This window comes from Eubalaena glacialis, chromosome 18 (assembly GCF_028564815.1).
Source record: "Eubalaena glacialis isolate mEubGla1 chromosome 18, mEubGla1.1.hap2.+ XY, whole genome shotgun sequence".
NCBI lineage: Eukaryota > Metazoa > Chordata > Mammalia > Artiodactyla > Balaenidae > Eubalaena > Eubalaena glacialis.
The window spans coordinates 67,918,248-67,936,521 of NC_083733.1; the positions used below are offsets into that span (position 1 = coordinate 67,918,248).

Genomic DNA, 18,274 nt, shown 5'->3' on the forward strand with positions numbered 1-18,274 from the left:
ATATACAATGGAGAAAAGACAGCCTCTTCAATAAGTGCTGGGAAAACTGTAGAGCTACATGTAAAAGAATGAAATTACTACCTAACACCATACACAAAAATAAACTCCAAATGGATTAAAGACTTAAATGTAAGTCCAGACACTATAAAACTCTTAGAGGAAAACATAGGAAAAACACTCTTTGACATAAACCACAGCAAGATCTTTTTAGACCCACCTCCTAGGGTAACGGAAATAAAAACAAAAATAAACAAATGGGACTTGATTAAACTTAAAATCTTTTGCACAGCAAAAGAAACCATAAACAAGACAAAAAGACAACCCTAAGAATGGGAGAAAATATTTGTAAATGAAACAAAGTATTATTCTCCAAAATATACAAACAGCTAATGGAGCTCAGTATCCAAAAAAACCCAAACAATCCAGTTAAAAAATGGGCGGAAGACCTAAATAGACATTTCACCAAGGAAGACATACAGATGGCCAAGAGGCACATGAAAAGATACTCAACATCACTAATTATTAGAGAAATGCAAATCAAAACTACAATGAGGTATCATCTCATGCCGGTCAGAATGGCCATTATCAAAAAATGTAGAAACAATAAATGCTGGAAAGGGTGTGGTGAAAAGGGAACCCCCCTGCACTGTTGGGGGGAATGTAAATTGCTACAGCCACTATGGAAAACAGTATGGAGGTTCCTTAAAAAACTAAAAATAGAACTACCATATGACCCAGCAATCCCACTACTGGGCATATACCCTGAGAAAACCATAATTCAAATAGAGACATGTACCACAACATTCACTGCAGCACTACTTACAATAGCCAAGACATGGAACCAACCTAAATGTCCATTGACAGATGAATGGGTAAAGAAGATGTGGCACATATATACAGTGGAATATTACTCAGCCATAAAAACAAACGAAATTGAGTTATTTGTAGTGAGGTGGATGGACCTAGAGTCTGTCATACAGAGTGAAGTAAGTCAGAAAGAGAAAAACAAATACCGTATGCTAACACAAATATATGGAATCTAAAAAAAAAAAAAAGGTACTGATGAACCTAGTTGCAGGGCAGGAATAAAGAGATAGATATAGAAAAAGGACTTGAGGACATGGGGTGAGAGGGTGAAGCTGGAGCTAAGTGAGAGTAGCATTGACATACATACACTACCACATGTAAAATAGTTGGCTGGTGGGAAGCAGCAGCATAGCACAGGAAGATCGGCTCGGTGCTTTGTGACCACATAGAGGGGTGGGAAAAGGAGGATGGGAGGGAGGCTCAAGAGGGAGGGGATATGGGGACATGTGTATGCATATGGCTGATTCACTTTGTTGTGCAACAGAAACTAACACAATATTGTGAAGTAATTATACTCCAATAAAGATCTATATTAAAAAAAGTGCAATCACAAATATCTTCAATTCCAGTACACTACTGCAAAGTTCATTCTAGATTTCCACTTTTCTGTATTCAATCTCTGTTCTGTGATAGGAGGAAACATGTCTTCCACTGACCACAATATATTTACTTACTTGCTTAGTCCTAGAATGCAGAGCACCAGAATTGCTAACACTAACTCTAGCAATTATTATTGCTAGAGCATAATAATTGCTATCCTTATTTGGGGAATATGGGGAGCCTTTTTTTGGTCTTTAGCTGAGGGTATACAGACCAAATACAGTGTTCACATCATCTTAGGAAGTTGACATCACTGTGATGGCTTGGTCTTCCTATCTGAGAAAAAGGGGTATCTTTGTGTTTGTTTAAGTCTACTTTGCGTCTTTCAAGAGTTTTCGGAAGATTATGTCGTATAGGCTTTGCACATTTTTTGTTAAATTTATTCCTAAGTATTGTATCTTCTTTGTTGTCACTGGAAATGGGGTTTTTTCCCTACCATTATGTCCTCTCAATTATTTGTGTTTACATCAGATGTTTATTTCTCTGTATTAATTTTTCATCTTGCTACTTTACTGGATTCTTCTTTTGTTTTCATTGTCCTATTAAATCCCATTTTGCTGATGAGAAATCATGTCAAGCACCTCTTCCCATGCCTATTAGCTATGCTGAAGTCTTTTGAACATTATTTAAATATTGTGGAGGGAGGAATTTCTAAACTAGTGATGCCAGGAGCTGCAAAGTAGACCCAGTCTCTCTTATCACGCCTTTCTCCTTCCCCAACTCTGCATCTCAGGATTCTGCCCTTTCAGGGAGAGATATTGGACAGAGAGGAAGGGCTGCCTCAGCCCTGATGGAGCATGAAGGTAATACATGTAAAGCACTCAGAACAGTAATTGTTGTTGTTATGATCGTCATTATTATCAATGACCATTTTGAGGAACAGATGTGGAGCCATCGCAGTAGGATCCCTCACAACTTGGACAACCAGTAGTGCTCATAAAAAAGTGTGATTGGGCACTGCTCTGTTTTGATGTTTTACAGGGTGGGTAGATTCAAGGGAATGACACCGATTTGAGGCTTTTTAAAATATGTATATATATAGTTCCTTCTCAGCACTGCATTCACAGGTTCTTCAAAAGAGAAGCCCCATGAAGGGGAGCATGACCAGTGGACTTCTGGAAGGCACATCACACGTCAGTTATGATTTTTTTTTCTGCAATGAGACCCTAGAGAATAAAGGTTAACTCTAACCCTAAAGAATAAAGTCATCTAATAAAACGGAGATCCTCATGAATACCTCAGATTATCAAGTGCCCCGAGCTTTAATCCCACGTCCAAGGACAAATTTTAAAAGAAGTGAGATTTTTCTTTTTTCCTTACTAGTTGGAGAACAGCTTCTGTTTCACATGCACACAAATTTAAACAAATATGTTTTCCAGTATTCTAGTCAATTATGAAATGCACTTACAAAAAAAGAAATCCATAATCCAGTTTTTTTTAATCCAGTTTTTTTTGGGGGGGTATACAGTTTTCACATTTCATTGTACTTACATTTAAATTTCACCATTAAATACTGAGCATAAGTATATGCTGACCTTATATTCAGATTTTTTTTGAAATGTAAAGATAAATGGACAGATGGCTTTTAAAGATGTGATGTGTTAGACATTATAGAACATATTAAACAATTAGAGAATCCAGAAGGTGGTAAAATTCTGTCTATATACATTTACACATTTAGCGGCTCAAGTAAACTCTATAGAGACAGGAAGACATATGTAAAGCTTTGTGTTGCAATCCATTCAGGATTGAACTGAGGTCCTGGGTTGCTGACAGTCTCCCCTTGTCTTCAGACTTCAGACAAACTAAGGAGTCTTTGTCAGTCCACAAAACCCACTGAATTGTACAAGATCCCTGTTTTTCAGGAGAAACAGTAGCAACAACATAGATTAAGGAATTGGCTCCTATCAGTTAGCACGTGGGGGCCAGACTGAATTGAGCAGGGCTGGCTGGAGGCTGGAAATCCAGCTGGATATTGCAACTCGGGGCCAGGATCTGTCGATTAGAACTGCAGGCTGGAAACGCAGTCTAGAGGCAGAATGGTTCGTGCTTTCGTCAAAAATCCTTGTTTTCCAAACAAGTTCCTGAAATGCTTTCCTCAAACAGGGCCCGCAGCCAGTTTTAACAATTTGGTTGATAATATAGGATAATTCTTCTTTTACCCAAAGAGTTGGTTTTCGCTGTCTACACGTATGTACATGTATTTGGCAAAACACAAAAAAACAAAAAACAAACCTGGATCCTACAGTACACACCACAGTGCCTATGTAGTACCTCCTTTTTTTCAGCCAAGAACTTTGCCCTTCTCCCTCAGGCCTTGTGAGTAAGAAAGTGTTTGCCATTTTAGCGATCAGTGACATTCCGAGCTGTAGCCGTAGACTTCTCCCAAGAAGAGTGGGGATTCCTGAACCCCGCTACAGAGAGAACTGTACACAGCTGTGATGTCAGAGACTTACCAGAACCTGGTCTGGCTGGGTAAGTGCGTCCAGCCCTTAATTCCGCATCTGTTTTCTGCTGTATCTTCCTCCTTCTGTTGGAAATCTCTGGGGGACTACAGTGGCCTTTACTTCATTTTTTTGTTCCATGTTCCATGAAGAGTACAGTTAGAAATGGACAACTTCCTCTTTCCCATCCTTCAGAAACATTTAAACTTTGGCCATTCTTTGTTGTTTGTTTTGTTTTTTGTTTTCTAGGGTTTTTTGGGGCTGCGCTGCACAGCTTGCAGGATCTTAGTTCCCCCACCAGGAATCGAATCCATGCCTTCTGCAGTGGAAGCGCGGAGCCCTAACCACTGGACTGCCAGGGAATTCCCTGGCCAGTCTTACAAGGACTTTTATCCTGATTCCTGTGGTAGTGGCTGAATTCTTGGATAATGATGGCATGGCCAACTGCCATTTCTTTCTCTATCCAAAGGCATTTCCATTTCTGAGCCCGACGTAGCTTTCCTCTTGGAGCAAGGCACACAGCCAGCCCTGGGTGATGAGGGCCGAGGAGGCAAGATCTCCACAGGCAGGAGAGTAGGGAACCAAGCAGAGGGAAGGATGTACATGCAAAAAGCCAGCTGCTCCCTGAGGTGACTGCAGTTTTAAGGTGTTTGGACATCTCCCTTCAGAGGGTCTTTGGTTTGAGCTCCCCAGTAGATCCAACTTTCATCCTCAGTGGTCAACCTACTCTCATATCTTTTTTTTTTTTCATATCTTTTAAAATAATTACCTCCAGCCTCCAAATGTGATTGTGTCCTGCCGACCCTCCCCCCCCACACCCATTTATCATCAGCTTTCCATCTTTACTCTCTGGATTGTTTTCACCACCTCATCCTTCATTCATTTCATAAGGCTGTTTTCTCAAAAACATTCCTCAAAGCTTCTGTTCTCTTTACCTTTCCAAAAAGTTCTTACTCTGTCCTCCAATTAATTGAATAAATATATCCATCCAAGAGCTATTTCATTAACAAACATATTCAATCTCTAATTCTGGCCAAGAATATGGGTTTTCTAAGAGAATAGAACCCATCATGGAGTTTACTGTTTAACAAGGTGAATTAAGAGATGTTCTTAGAACAGGCACATGAAAAGATGCTCAACATTGCTAATCACTAGAGTGATGCAAATTAAAACTACAATGAGGTATCACCTCACACCGGTCAGAATGGCCATCATCAAAAGTCTACAAATAACAAATGCTGGAGAGGGTGTGGAGAAGGGAACCCTCCTACACTGTTGGTGGGAATGTAAATTGATGCAGCCACTAAGGAGAACGGTATGGAGGTTCCTTAAAAAACTAAAAACAGAGTTACCATATGATCTAGCAATCCCACTCCTGGGCATATATCCAGAGAAAACTATAATTCGAAAAGGTACATGTACCCCTATGTTCACAGCAGCACTATTTACAGTAGCCAAGACATGGAAGCAACCTAAATGTCCACTGACAGATGAATGGATAAAGAAGATGTGGTATATATGTACAATGGAATACTACTCAGGCATAAAAAAGAATGAAATAATGCCATTTGCAGCAACATGGATGGACCTACAGATTATCATACTAAGTGAAGTAAATCAGACAAAGACAAATATTATATTATGACATATGTGGAATCTGCAAAATAGTACAAATGAACTTATTTACAAAACACAGACATAATACACTCACAGACATAAAAAACAAACTATGGTAACCAACGAGGAAAGCGGCGGGGGGGTGGGGGGGCACGGCATGAGGGATAAATTAGGAGTTTGGGTTCAACAGATACACACTACCATATATAAAATAGATAAACAACAAGGTCCTTACTTTATAGCATAGGGAACTATATTCAATATCTTGTAATACCTGTAATGGAAAAGAATGTTTTAAAAGAATACAGATATATACATATATATGTATAACTGAATCACTTTGTTGCATACCTGAAACTCACACAATATTGTAAATCAACAATATTTCAATTTAAAAAAAAAGAGAGAGATGTTCTTAGATACCCTTGGCAAATTAGGATCCATGATTGGAGAATTTCAAACAGGGTGACCACTGCACACGCACCAGAGCAGCCAAGGATCAACACGTCCATGGTGGATGGTGCAGGGGTCTGGCCACCTGTGTGTGCGGCTCACCCATACTGTGTAGATCTGTTCAAGCCCAGTCCTGGGTGCATCTCTCGCATCTCATGGAAGATTGCTGCTGGGCCCACCCCACCTGAGAGCTGGTGGTGTGGACAGTACCCAGCTTGCATGGGCAGTTTGGGCCACGTGAACTCTTGATGTCTATCTTAGTCTGCTCGAGCTGCTATAATGGAAATACCACAGACCAGGTGGCTTAAACAACAAACCTTTACATTCACAGTTCTGGAGGCTGGGAAGTGCAAAATGAAGGTGCTGCCAGATTTGATGTCTTGTGAGGGCCCACTTCCTGGTTCACAGATGACCATCTTCTCACTGTACCCTCAGGCGGTGGAAGGGGTCCCTTTTATGAGGACACTAATCCCATTCATGAGAGATCAACTTAAATAGCTACTTTAACTGGATATTTATTAATCAACTATACTTCAGTTTTTAAAATTTAAAAGTTAAAATATAAAATGCATTTCAAATTAAAAATAATAATAATATATGGTGGTGATGGTTGCACAACATTAGAATGTACTTAATACCACTGAATTGTACACTTAAAATTGGTTAACATGGTAAATTTTATGTTTTGTGTATTTTTCCACAATAAAACAATTTTTAATTATAAAAAAATAAAAATAAGAATAAGAATAAATGGGTATTTGTTTCCAGCTTTTTCTGTGAGTAGAGTATGACAATGAATGTCCTTGTACATATATCCTTAAGTACTAGAGCCTTTTTCTAAGGATAGATTCCCAGCAGTGGGAATATATACATTTATTTATATTAATATATTTATGTATTCGTTTTCAGAGAGCGAATCAACACGGGAGAGCAAGGAATTGTCTTTAAGGAAGAGAATAAAAGAAGAAACATACCAACATGAAACAGCGACGGAAAAAACAAGCAGCGGTGTAGAAAATACAGAAAAACCTCCCGCACCGTGACGCACCTCATCGTCTGTCAGAAAATCCTTAGGGAAGAGAAACGCTGCCGGCGCCACGAGCGTGGGAAATCCTTCCGCCGATGCTCGACGCGCGTCCAGCATCCGAGGATCCACACGGGAGAGGGACCCTATCAGTGCGGCGAGTGCAGCAAAACCTTCCACCAGAGGGCCCACCTTACCCAGCACCAGCGCTTCCACACGGGCGAGAAGCCCTACGCCTGCGGACAGGGCAGACGGGCCTTCAGCCAGATGACCCACCTGTCTCAGCATCAGAGCACCCACGACAGAGGCGGCGAGTGCGGGAAGGCCTTCAGGCGCCCCTTGGCCCTGGTCGACCAGCAGAGAATCCACAGCGGGGAGAAGCCCTACGAGTGGAAGGCCTGCGGCAGAGCCTTCACCCCGAGCGCCCAGCTCATCAGGCACCGGAAGAGTCACTTTGGAGAAAAGCCCTACGGATGCAGCAAGTGTACGAAATCCTTCGTCCGTCCGTCTTCCCTGATGGAGCATCGGAGAATTCACACTGGAGAAAAGCCCTATCAGTGTGAGGACTGTCAGAAGGCCTTCTGGCGCGTCGCGCAGCTAACTCAGCACAGGAGGGTTCCTACTGGTGAGAAGCCCTACGCGTGTGAGGACTGTGCACAGGGCCTTTACCTGGAGGTCCCCTTCCGTCCTTCACAGGAGCAGTCACACGGGAGAGACACTCTACGAATGTCGCGTGTGTGGGAAGACCTTCTGTAGCCACTCTTCGCTGGTTGAGCACGACAGGACTCACAGTGGAGTGAAGCCTTCTGGACGCCACACGTGTGGGAAGGCCTTTAACACCTCCTCCTCGACTCTGTCAGCATAAGAGAATTCATACCGGGGAAAAGCCCTTTGGTTGCCACGACTGTGGGACGTCCTTCAGCTGCACATCACACCTTACTCGACATCAGCGAATTCCTACAGCAGAATATTGACAAAAGCCAACGGGACTTGAAAATGTTACTATTCCGGTTATTTAAGCATCATTCCAGGTCTTGGGAACAAGCAGCCTCAATTGACTCTGACTCTCTAAAGCAGTTTATTCTCAAGGTCTCAAGAGCTCATTGAAAAATAGATAACCCACAAGGACCTACTGTATAGCACCAGGAACTGTACTCAATATTTTGTAATAACCTATAAGGGAAAAGAATCTGAAAAAGAATATATATATATATATATATATATATATATATATATATATATATATACACACACACATACATATACATATATGTATATATATATGTATAAGTGAATCACTGAAACTAACACAACATTGTAAATCAACTATACTTAAGTAAAAAATAAATTTTAAAAAAGCGCTAATTGAATGGATGGGATAGCAACGAACCCACTTCTGAAAAGGGAGAGGAAGCAAGGCAAGTTAAGAACAGACCGTGAAACCATCATCCTGTGATCTGGAGAGCTCTGGCCTCCCGCTCCTACACAGATCCTACACTGCTGCCATCACTAATGAACAGCACTGCTGCACAAATGAAACTTTACTGGCCTTCAGTCTCCGTCACCTCACGTTTAACGCCCTGAAGTCAAGTTTAAAATGCAGGTGTCCTGACGGCCAAAGACGAGGCAAAGAGATCACCTCTTGGCTTTTGCTTCTAGTTCTGATGAGAGAGACATATGCTACCAAGTTCAAAAGCAATGGAGAACTCCCCTCAAATGGCGGGGGGGGCGGGGCGGGATGCGGCTTGGATGATGCACAGTGTGAAAAAACAAGCAGCCACGACTTAATGCTTTGCATCCTAAAAATGGCACCCAGGTTTGGTCCCACGTTTAGCTTTGAATTAGCCAACCAGCGTCCTTTCCTGAGTTTTCTTCCACACTTCCTACAACTGTTGTATTTTAAAGATCTCATCACTGCGTTTATCACCTTTGAACAAGAATCAAGAGACTGACACAAAGGAGCAGCACTAGGATATAAGGGGTATCGTAGATAGATGTTAGGGGATATTCCTAAACTGAGCACATAGGACTTTTTTCTTGATTTTTCTCTTCAACGCATATATAAAAGCATTGACAAAATGCATGCGCCAGTTTAGAGAAGAAAAACAAATACCCACATACTGACCAGTCAAGCCAAGATGGAGGATATCACCAGCACCTTCGAATCCATGGAGTGTTCTTGAAACGCAATTTCTTTCTCACCCTCAGTGCCTCAGGATAGCAGTTTACAAAGTCATGTTACAGTTCTTTGGCTTTTCATTATTGTTTTATCCCCTGTGGATGTAATCCTAAATGAAATGTCTATTTTCTCCTGGTTTTGAACTTTAAATAAAGGGAATTACACTGAATTCTTCCTGCAACTGAAACTGACCTTGAGATTCATGTACACGTTAAATGAGGTTTCCCTTTACCACAGTATAACCACACCGTACAAACACACCAGCACTTGTCTCTCCATCCCTTGGTTGATGAACACTTGCATGGGTGGTTTCTAAGTTTTTGCCGTTGCAAAAAGTCCGCAGAGAATCTCCTCCATGACTTCTGGCCCATTTACAAGACTTTCTCCAGGGGAGAGGTCTAGCTGTGGACTTCCAGATTCTGCACACATTCACTAAGAAGTTCTCCAGGTCCTTGTACCACTCTGTAGGTTATATTAATCCATAGCAAGATTTCCACAATGGAAACAGTTCCTAGAGCTGGATGCATTCTAACAAATCCACATGGCTTCAGATGACAGTTAAGGAGGCCTCGGTGAGACCCAACACTCACATTTTGTGGTTTGGTGCAAACTTTCCTTGTCCTCAGATACTTCTCAGGTGTTGCTTTAGGTGCCATTAAGATAGATAAATAAGTTACCACATACACCCCCAACCTTGTGATTTCAATATCATGATGCTGCCTTACTTTCTCTTGATGGCAAGACTCATCCAAATAGCAAGCAGTCATGTAATTTAAATTTTGGGCAAAGGGCAGAGAATTGGGTTTCACAGAGTTTAAATTGCACATACAACTCCAGAGTACAATGTACTGAGTGGTACAAGAAAATGAACCATGTCTAAGAAGGGAAAGGATTCACTACTGAATGATTTTGAGATTCAGAAAAGTTCTCAGAGAAATGTTTCACGGCTAGGCTTTGAAAAATAAACAGGAGTTTTCAGAGCAAGTTGAATAAGTGCATTCAAGTCAAGGGGAAAGGACTGCAAACTCAAGAAAATCAAGATACCTGAGTTTAGCTCCCCCAGAAATTGTAGGTTAAATTTAATCCTGTCAAGCCATGTGCCTTGCCCCACCATCTCTGCTTCACTTTTCTCTATGGCCCTTAGTTTGCTAATTTATTATACTACTTTTTTTTTTTTGGCCGCGCCATGCGGCTTGTGGGATCTTAGTTCCCCGACGAAGGATCAAACCCAGGCCCTCAACGGTGAAAGCACAGAGTCTTAACCACTGGACCGCCAGGGAATTCCCTATATTTATTTTTTTAATGTGCGTCTTTCCAGTGCCAGAATGCAATCTCCATGAGGGAAAGAATTTTCTCCAGTCCCTAGAAAGGTGCCTTAGATGTTGTAGGTCATTAATAGATATTTATCAGTAAATCAGTGAATGCAGGGAGGGCCTTATTAATTCATTGACTTGAACTCGGGGTCTTAATGCAGTTCTGCTGAAGGAATCTCATAAGCCTTAGGGCTGTGATAACCCAAAATCAGACAGTGGTCCCATGGTTTGCCTAGCTACACTGATAATTAAATGTATACCCTTTCTGGGTGGCTTGTGTGATACTGAGGGCATTAAATGAAAAAGACTGAGATTGTTATTGGAATAAGTACGTCTGTCAGGATTCAGGATCTAGAGAGCTTTCAACTACAATGTTTAACTGGTCTTTATCTGGAGGAACCCTGCCTCTCCTAGCCCATCCACTGCTTGCCTGACTGGTAACCAGAATCTGATTATAATACTGCCCAGAGTTTGAATCGTGGAAGGATAATAGGAAGATATGAAAGACACTCAGGAATCATTCAAAGCATTCACTAAGATTTCTCAACCTAGTCAAGGAAATGCTTGTGGATATGGAGTTTTGGAGGTACTTATCCAAACAAAGTAGACCAAAATTCTGCTTTAGCAAAATGTATTGACGTGGATTAAATCAGGAGAGGTTATTACAATTTCTGGAGTGACTGGCATAGACCTGTACTCAATAATCTATAGGATATTAAATGACATCTTCATGATGGAAATCCATTTGTACAGGACTTGAAAGTATTGGGTAAACTGCAGTGCCAGAGTGGATGACCCAGCCGAACTTCTGTGGACCTTTGCATGAAGCAACACCAGATTCTTTAAAAAGCTCTTTCTTGCAAAGCGGAACTTTTTGAAAAGAGATCTCCGATCTCAGATACCCTCTTTGGGTAGAGATTACTTCTCTGCACTACTCAGGTTTGATGCAGGCTGGCAATTGACTACATACACCCTTGTAACCAAGACCCAAATCAAGATACATTTTCATCGCCCTCAGAGGAAACCACTTTGTTGTTTAGACTTCTTTTTCTTCCTTTCCCCTCACTTCTTCCAATAATGGAATCAGGCTGCATAAATTTTTGGTTTGTTTGTTTTGGTGTATCTGGCTTCCCGCACTCAATATAATCTTTCTGAGATTCACCGATGTATCTTTCAGTAGTTTATTCTCTGCTGAGTAGTATTCTATGGTGTTAATATACCATAAATGTATTGTTTATCCATTCTCCTAGGTTGTTTCTGGATGTTTGAATTATGAGTAAAGCTCCTATGAACATTCTTGTATATAACTTTCTGTGAACACAAAATAATGATGCTCCACACTGAAGTTTCTCGACCTTGGCACTATTGTCATTTTGAGCCTGATACGTTTTATCGGTGTTTTGGGAAGGGGGCTGCCCTGTGCATTGTCGGATGTTTAGCAGCATCCCAGGTCTCTAATCACTAGGTGCTAGGAGCCCTTCTTCCCCAAGTTGACAACCAAAAATGTCTCCAGACATTGCCAGATGTCCCCTGAGAGGGGGCAAAATCACCCCAGTTGGGAGAACCAGTGGGACAGTGGTTACACTTGGGGAGGTGATGATGTCTGGAAGGGACAACAGGGGATTCAAAGGTGCTGGTAATGTTCTTTTTGTTATTCAGGGTGCTGCCTACATGGGCAGGTTGACTTGTGAAAATTCATCAAACCGTTTACTTACGATTTCTACCTTGTTTTGGTGTGTATACTAAAACAAACATTTATAAAAAGTAGTGCACTGGGAATTCCTTGGTTGTCCAGTGGTTAGCACTCTGAGCTTTCACTGCCAAGGACGCGGGTTCAATTCCTGGTCGGGGAACTAAGATCCCACCAGCCGCGCAGCATGGCCAAAAAAAAAAAGTAGTGCACTCATTCATACTGAAGATTTCTTAAATATCTGAGATTAAGCCTCATTACCAAGGGTAAGAAGAGGAGCCTCCACTGTTTTTTGTTCTAGAAAAGAGAAAAGAGCTTCCATGTCCCAATTTCAATTCTCATATTTTAAAGTGCTATATGGCTATCGTTGAGAACTTTGATGGTGCAAGTACATGACAGGAGGGAAACAAAGGCCATCTGTGATCTCATAACTGAAAGAGAGTTACTTTTCATATTTTGATGCAAAACTTAGATACATTTTTACACCCACACCTCTCTTTCACATTGTCTATATGTATGAACGTGTAATGTGCAAAACTGGCCATGGGGTGGGGCCCAGATATTTGGTCAAACATTATTCTGGGTGTTTCTGTGAGGGTGTTTTTGGATGGGATTAACATTTTAGAAAATTAAAAAATTTTTTTCTTTGGCTGTGCTGCACAGCATGCAGGATCTTAGTTCCCCAACCAGGGATCAAACCCATGCCCCTGCAGTGGAAGTGTGGAATCTCAACCACTGGACCGCCAGGGAAGTCCCGTGGGATTAACATTAAAATTGGTGGAGGGACTTGCTTGGTGGCGCAGTGGTTAAGAATCAGCCTGCCAATGCAGGGGACACGTGTTCAAGCCCTGGTCCGGGAAGATCCCACATGCCTCAGAGCAATTAAGCCTGTGTGCCACAACTACTGAGCCTGTGCTCTAGAGACCACGAGCCACGACTACTGAGCCTGCATGCCACAACTACTGAAGCCCGTGCGCCTAGAGCCTGTGCTCCACAACAAGAGAAGTCACTGCCATGAGAAGCCCGTGCACTGCAATGAAGAGTAGCCCCTGCTCACCGCAACTAGAGAAAGCCTGTGCGCAGCAATGAAGACCTGATGCAGCCAAAAATAAATAATAAATAAATAAATAAATTTATGTTAAAAAAAATCATGCTTTAAAATTGGTGGACTTTGAGTAAGCAGATCGTCCTCCATCATAAGGCCTGAATACAACAAAAAGACCAGCCTCCCCTGAGCAAGAGAGAATTCTCTCGCAGTGGCCTTTGGACTTCATCCGAAACATCAGCTCTTCCTGTCTCTACAGCAGATGGCCTTCAGGCTGGAGCTGAAACATCAGTGTTCCTGGGTCTGAAGCCTGCCAGCCCACCCTGCAGAGTTTGGATTAGCCAACCTCTGTAATCAAGTGAACCAATTCCTTACAACACATCTCTATGTCTATATACATCCTATTGACTCTGTTTCTCTGGAGAAAAACCTGACTAATACAAAGTGCCTGCTTATCTGTGTTTCTAGCTTGACCATGAACTCCTTATGGGCTGACACTCTATTTTATTGGTTTCTGAACTCTCAGGATCCAACATGTGCCTAGAGAATATTTGTTGACTAGAGTTAAACTGACAGTATTTTAAAACCATGAAGGACTTCCCTGGTGGTCCAGTGGTTAAGACTTAGCCTTCCAATGCAGGGGGTGCAGGTTCGATCCCTGGTTGGGGAGCTAAGATCCCACATGCCTTGCAGCCAAAAAACTAAAACATAAGACAGAAGCAATATTATAACAAATTCAATAAAGACTTTAAAAATGGCCCAAATCAAAAAAAAATCTTTAAAAAGAATAGTAAAATAAAACCATGAATATCTCATCTTCCTGGAGTATTAAGTGGGACCCCCATCTGCACTGGACACAATCTCAGTAGAAATTTTATAGGAAGTATTGTTGTTTTTTTAAATAAATGATGATAATTTTTTAAAAACGTTTATTTATTAGGTTGCACCGGGTCTTAGTTGTGGCACGCTGGCTCCTTAGTTGCAGCATGCGTGTGGGATCTAGTTCCCTGACCCAGGATCGAACCAGGGCCCCTGGTATTGGGAGCATGGAGTCTTATCCACTGTGCCACGAGGGAGGTCCCCAGGAACTATTGTTTTATATGAAATATATTTTCTGGTTCTTAAGGAGAGGAAAGTCCTTATCTAAGATCCCAGGATTATTTTAACAGTCGTAAGCTTTGTTTTGCATCAATTTGCATATCGTATCTCTTAAAATGTGAGACAACTAGTATGACCTATTTCTCCCTGTCTTAGCCAACTGCTGTGATTTTTAAAGTATGTAAAAATTACAACAAGGTCCTACTGTATAGCACAGGGAACTATATTCAATATCCTGTAATAAACCATAATGTAAAAGAATATGAAAAAGAATACATATATACATAATTTATATATATATATCTGAATCACTTTGCTGTACACCAGAAACTAATACAACATTGTAAATCAACTATACTCCAAAAAAATAATTTAAAAAGTAAAGTATGTAACAATTACTAATAAAATCAGTTGCCCTTTCTTCTCTCTCCTGTTTGGGTAGAAAGTAGGCCGTTGTTCCTCTAGATTCTTAGTGTTTTGTGAGGCCTGGTCCTTAGAGTGTTGTCTAAGGCAGGCTGATGGCTTTTCATTTGGCCTGTTCTGCTACCTGACCTTTATTCTCCCTCTTTGAGGTTGTCATTGGTCTGGAGAGCTGCCACCATCAGCAGGTACCATCAGCCTTCTTCTTGGCCGAAATATCAACAAATCGGGCCCAGGAGTTTCAGAGGAACCTCTGTGACAAAAGGCCCCTAGAGCTAGTGCATCTTTAGGAGACAGAGATAGGGATAGAATTTCCCAGAAAGAGTGGCTGTCACCCCTTCGTGTAAAACTGAGATGACGCCAGGGCCGGGTCGGCTACACCCCTGAATATACTATGTTCATTTGGCCAGCGAAGCCAGTGGGGTCCCTTGCTTGCTATTCGTCGACTTGCTCAGGCCTGCGGATATCAGGGTGAGACTCACGAGGCCTCCAAGAGAGAAATCTCAGCTTCCAGGACATAGAGCCGTTGCACCTGGGGCCTCTGTCCGGAAGGTGGCGCTGCCGTACTGCGAAACAGACAGCATTTCCCACGGTGATTTTTTTTTTTTTTTTTTTTTTTTAAACTGATGCGTTCCTTTTTTTCCCTTTTCTTTTCTTCTAGGATGTCTTACCGTTTTCATTAGGAACCTCTGTCTCCCAACTGCCAAGGCTCACTTTGATGACGTCAACAACGTGGATATTCTAAATTCTGAGTCCACCAAACGCAGTGTTGGGTGGAAAAATCCTACTCTCGCCTGTGTATCTCATCACCCGTTTCCTTCTCTAAGATAATCATAGTTCTACCAGAGTTCTCCTAAGGGCCCCACACCCAAAGTAATATATCAAAGAACTACAATGCCTTTTATGTTTCTGCCTGTTTTCCCAACAACCTGCCCAATCCTAGATCCAGGAGTCTTATGCATCTCTGATGACAGTGAATTCCAAACTTGGCTGTAAATCTGAATCACCTGACCAGAGGGTTAGTTTAATTTAGATATTTTCTTACTCAATAATTTTAATTTTCTAGTGATTCAAATAAAACAAGAACATATTACTTTATGAAAGAGAAAAAAATATATATATAGATCAGTGTCTTCTCAAACTGTTTTTCAGTATTGTCCTCCCAAGAAGCCTTTTTTTAGACTTTTCTTTTTCTAATCATTCCCACCTCCATGAAATTTTAATACCACAGAAGTGCTGTATATGTTTATGTATGTCTGTTTCTTTCAAAGAATAAAGGAATGTTTTTCCCCCACCAAGAATCAATTTTTTAAAAAAATCAATTTTTGCCCCCTTGGGGATGATATCGCCCCAGTGGAGAACTATAATATGCTATATAATAATGTACTAATATACAATAAATGAAGCAAAATTTCCCTTGGGTAAGTCTTTACCATTTGAAGATTCTTCCCAAGAAGTAACTAAAAATAACTTTGGTCTGAATGATTCCAGGTACTTTTGTAAATATTATCACATACATACATATATGTACTCATAAAAACCCAACAGGGATGGCATCGAACAAGAAAACTATAGACCAATATTATTTATCAATATAGATGCAGAACTTCCAAATGCAGTGTTAACAAATTTAATCCAGCAACTTCATTGAAGAGTAACCCACCATAACTAAAAAAGGCAAAACCCAGGAATAAATGATTGCGCACATTATTAACACAGCTCAGAAAATGGATAGGTTAAAGAGGAAATGATCATCTCCGTAGGTTCCAACAAATAAATTTCATCCAAACCAGAGAAAACTGTCTGCAATTTCAAAATGGAATAAAATCTCTTAGTTTGATTCAAAAGCCTAACAATATTATTTTTAATGGTAAATATTGATAGTATTTCTGGTCAAGACAGGAACAATACAAAGAGACCCATAATTACCATGACAATTAAGTATTATATCAGAGAAACTTGCCAACACACTAAATCTAGAAATAAGAGGTAAATGTTGGATAGAAAAAGAAAAAAAATTGTTATATGGCTGTACAGCTTAGACATTCAAGAGATTCAACCAACAAAATAATGGAACTGACAAGCAGATTAAAAATCCGGTCTGATCTAGAACAGAGGAAGAAGCAATCTTACCCAAGTAACCAGTTAAAAATGTAATTAGAAAAAAAAAAATCCTTCCCAATGGTGATGAAGCGAATATAACCCTTAGGAATAGATTTAGTATGAAAAAATACTAGACTGGAATGAAATATATACCTATAAAATATTAATAAAGGAGAATGAAAACAACATGGTAAATGGAATGCTATATTCCTGAAAGGAAAAATTCCTAATTTCAAAGATGTCTGTTCCCCCACCAATTAATCTATAAATTCACTAAAATTCCAATCCACGTACCAATCGTATTTATTAGGAGATTTTCCAAGACAATTTTAAAATCCACACAAAGGAGGAATCCACGAGAATAAATACCACAACTTTGCAAATGGTGAACCCTTACGTAGGAAATGTGGTACCCACTATCAAACACAGAAGTATAAAGTTCCCACTATTAAAACAGTGTGAGAGTTGTTCCGTAGAGGAGAGGGGGTTGTGAGGGATGAAACAGATACCGAGTCCAGAAATAGATGGATTGGATTCACATACAGAGATTTAGTATACAACAGAATTGGACATTTCAAATCAGCAGGAAAATAAGACTATTTATTCAGTAAATGGTCTTAGAATATTTTGGATATCCACGGCAGAATTGGTGGAGGGTAATACTTAAGACGTCTCTGAGTTCAAATAGAAAAATGAGAAAATGCAAACCGAAAGACTACATAAAAGTGTTACTGCAAACAAAGTGAATACGAAATGGTAGAATATAACAGTAGATTCAACGTAAAGAATCTCCCGCCGCCCCCTTCCCCAAATGAGCCGATGTTGAAATTCAGGATGAAAGTTTGAATGATGGTTAAAGGTTGCAGTGCCCTGACTACTCATTTCTTGACAATAAATATTCTAATTTCCTCTACTCTCTATTCCTCTTCCCTGTTTTCTCCACAGCCTTTTCAACATTCTATATACTATTTATTTTACTCATTCTTTGGTGGTCTGTTTCCATTCACTTGAAAGTAAGATCTGAGAGGTCGGGGGATTTTGTGGGGTTTTTTTCCTCTGCTATATCCCCCTGAATGGCTTTTCCTTATTTACTTCAACTTCCAAGGCAGCTACTAATTTACCGTTTTCTTAGTCTTCCATACCACGGACCATTTACACTCTGGTCAGGGGCAGAATGGGGTTCAATCCCAGTGATCTGGTCCAAAGACGTGCGTCTCATTCACTGCTTCTGAACAGTGATAATAACGACATTCCCATTTTGCAGGTGAGACGTGTACTAATTTGCTGTTATCACAGAGGTAATAGAGCCCATTCGGTGTTCCCTCGCTGATCTTGCTGCCATAAAACTTAGCACAGAAAGAAAATCACGTTCCCACAGACAGGCTCAGAGGGCCGCACTCGGAGCGACACGGCGGTCACAC

At 40.8% G+C, this 18,274-nt stretch overlaps 1 protein-coding gene across 1 annotated transcript; it reads left to right on the forward strand.

Moving 5' to 3' along the window:
- The first annotated feature begins 2,264 nt into the window (after positions 1–2,264).
- On the forward strand, positions 2,265–7,979 carry LOC133077793 (zinc finger protein 420-like). Its single transcript, XM_061172538.1, has 4 exons — positions 2,265–2,270; positions 3,815–3,942; positions 7,056–7,740; positions 7,866–7,979. Exons 1-4 carry the CDS (start codon positions 2,265–2,267, stop codon positions 7,977–7,979), a joined length of 933 nt encoding a protein of 310 aa, XP_061028521.1.
- Positions 7,980–18,274: the final 10,295 nt, after the last annotated feature.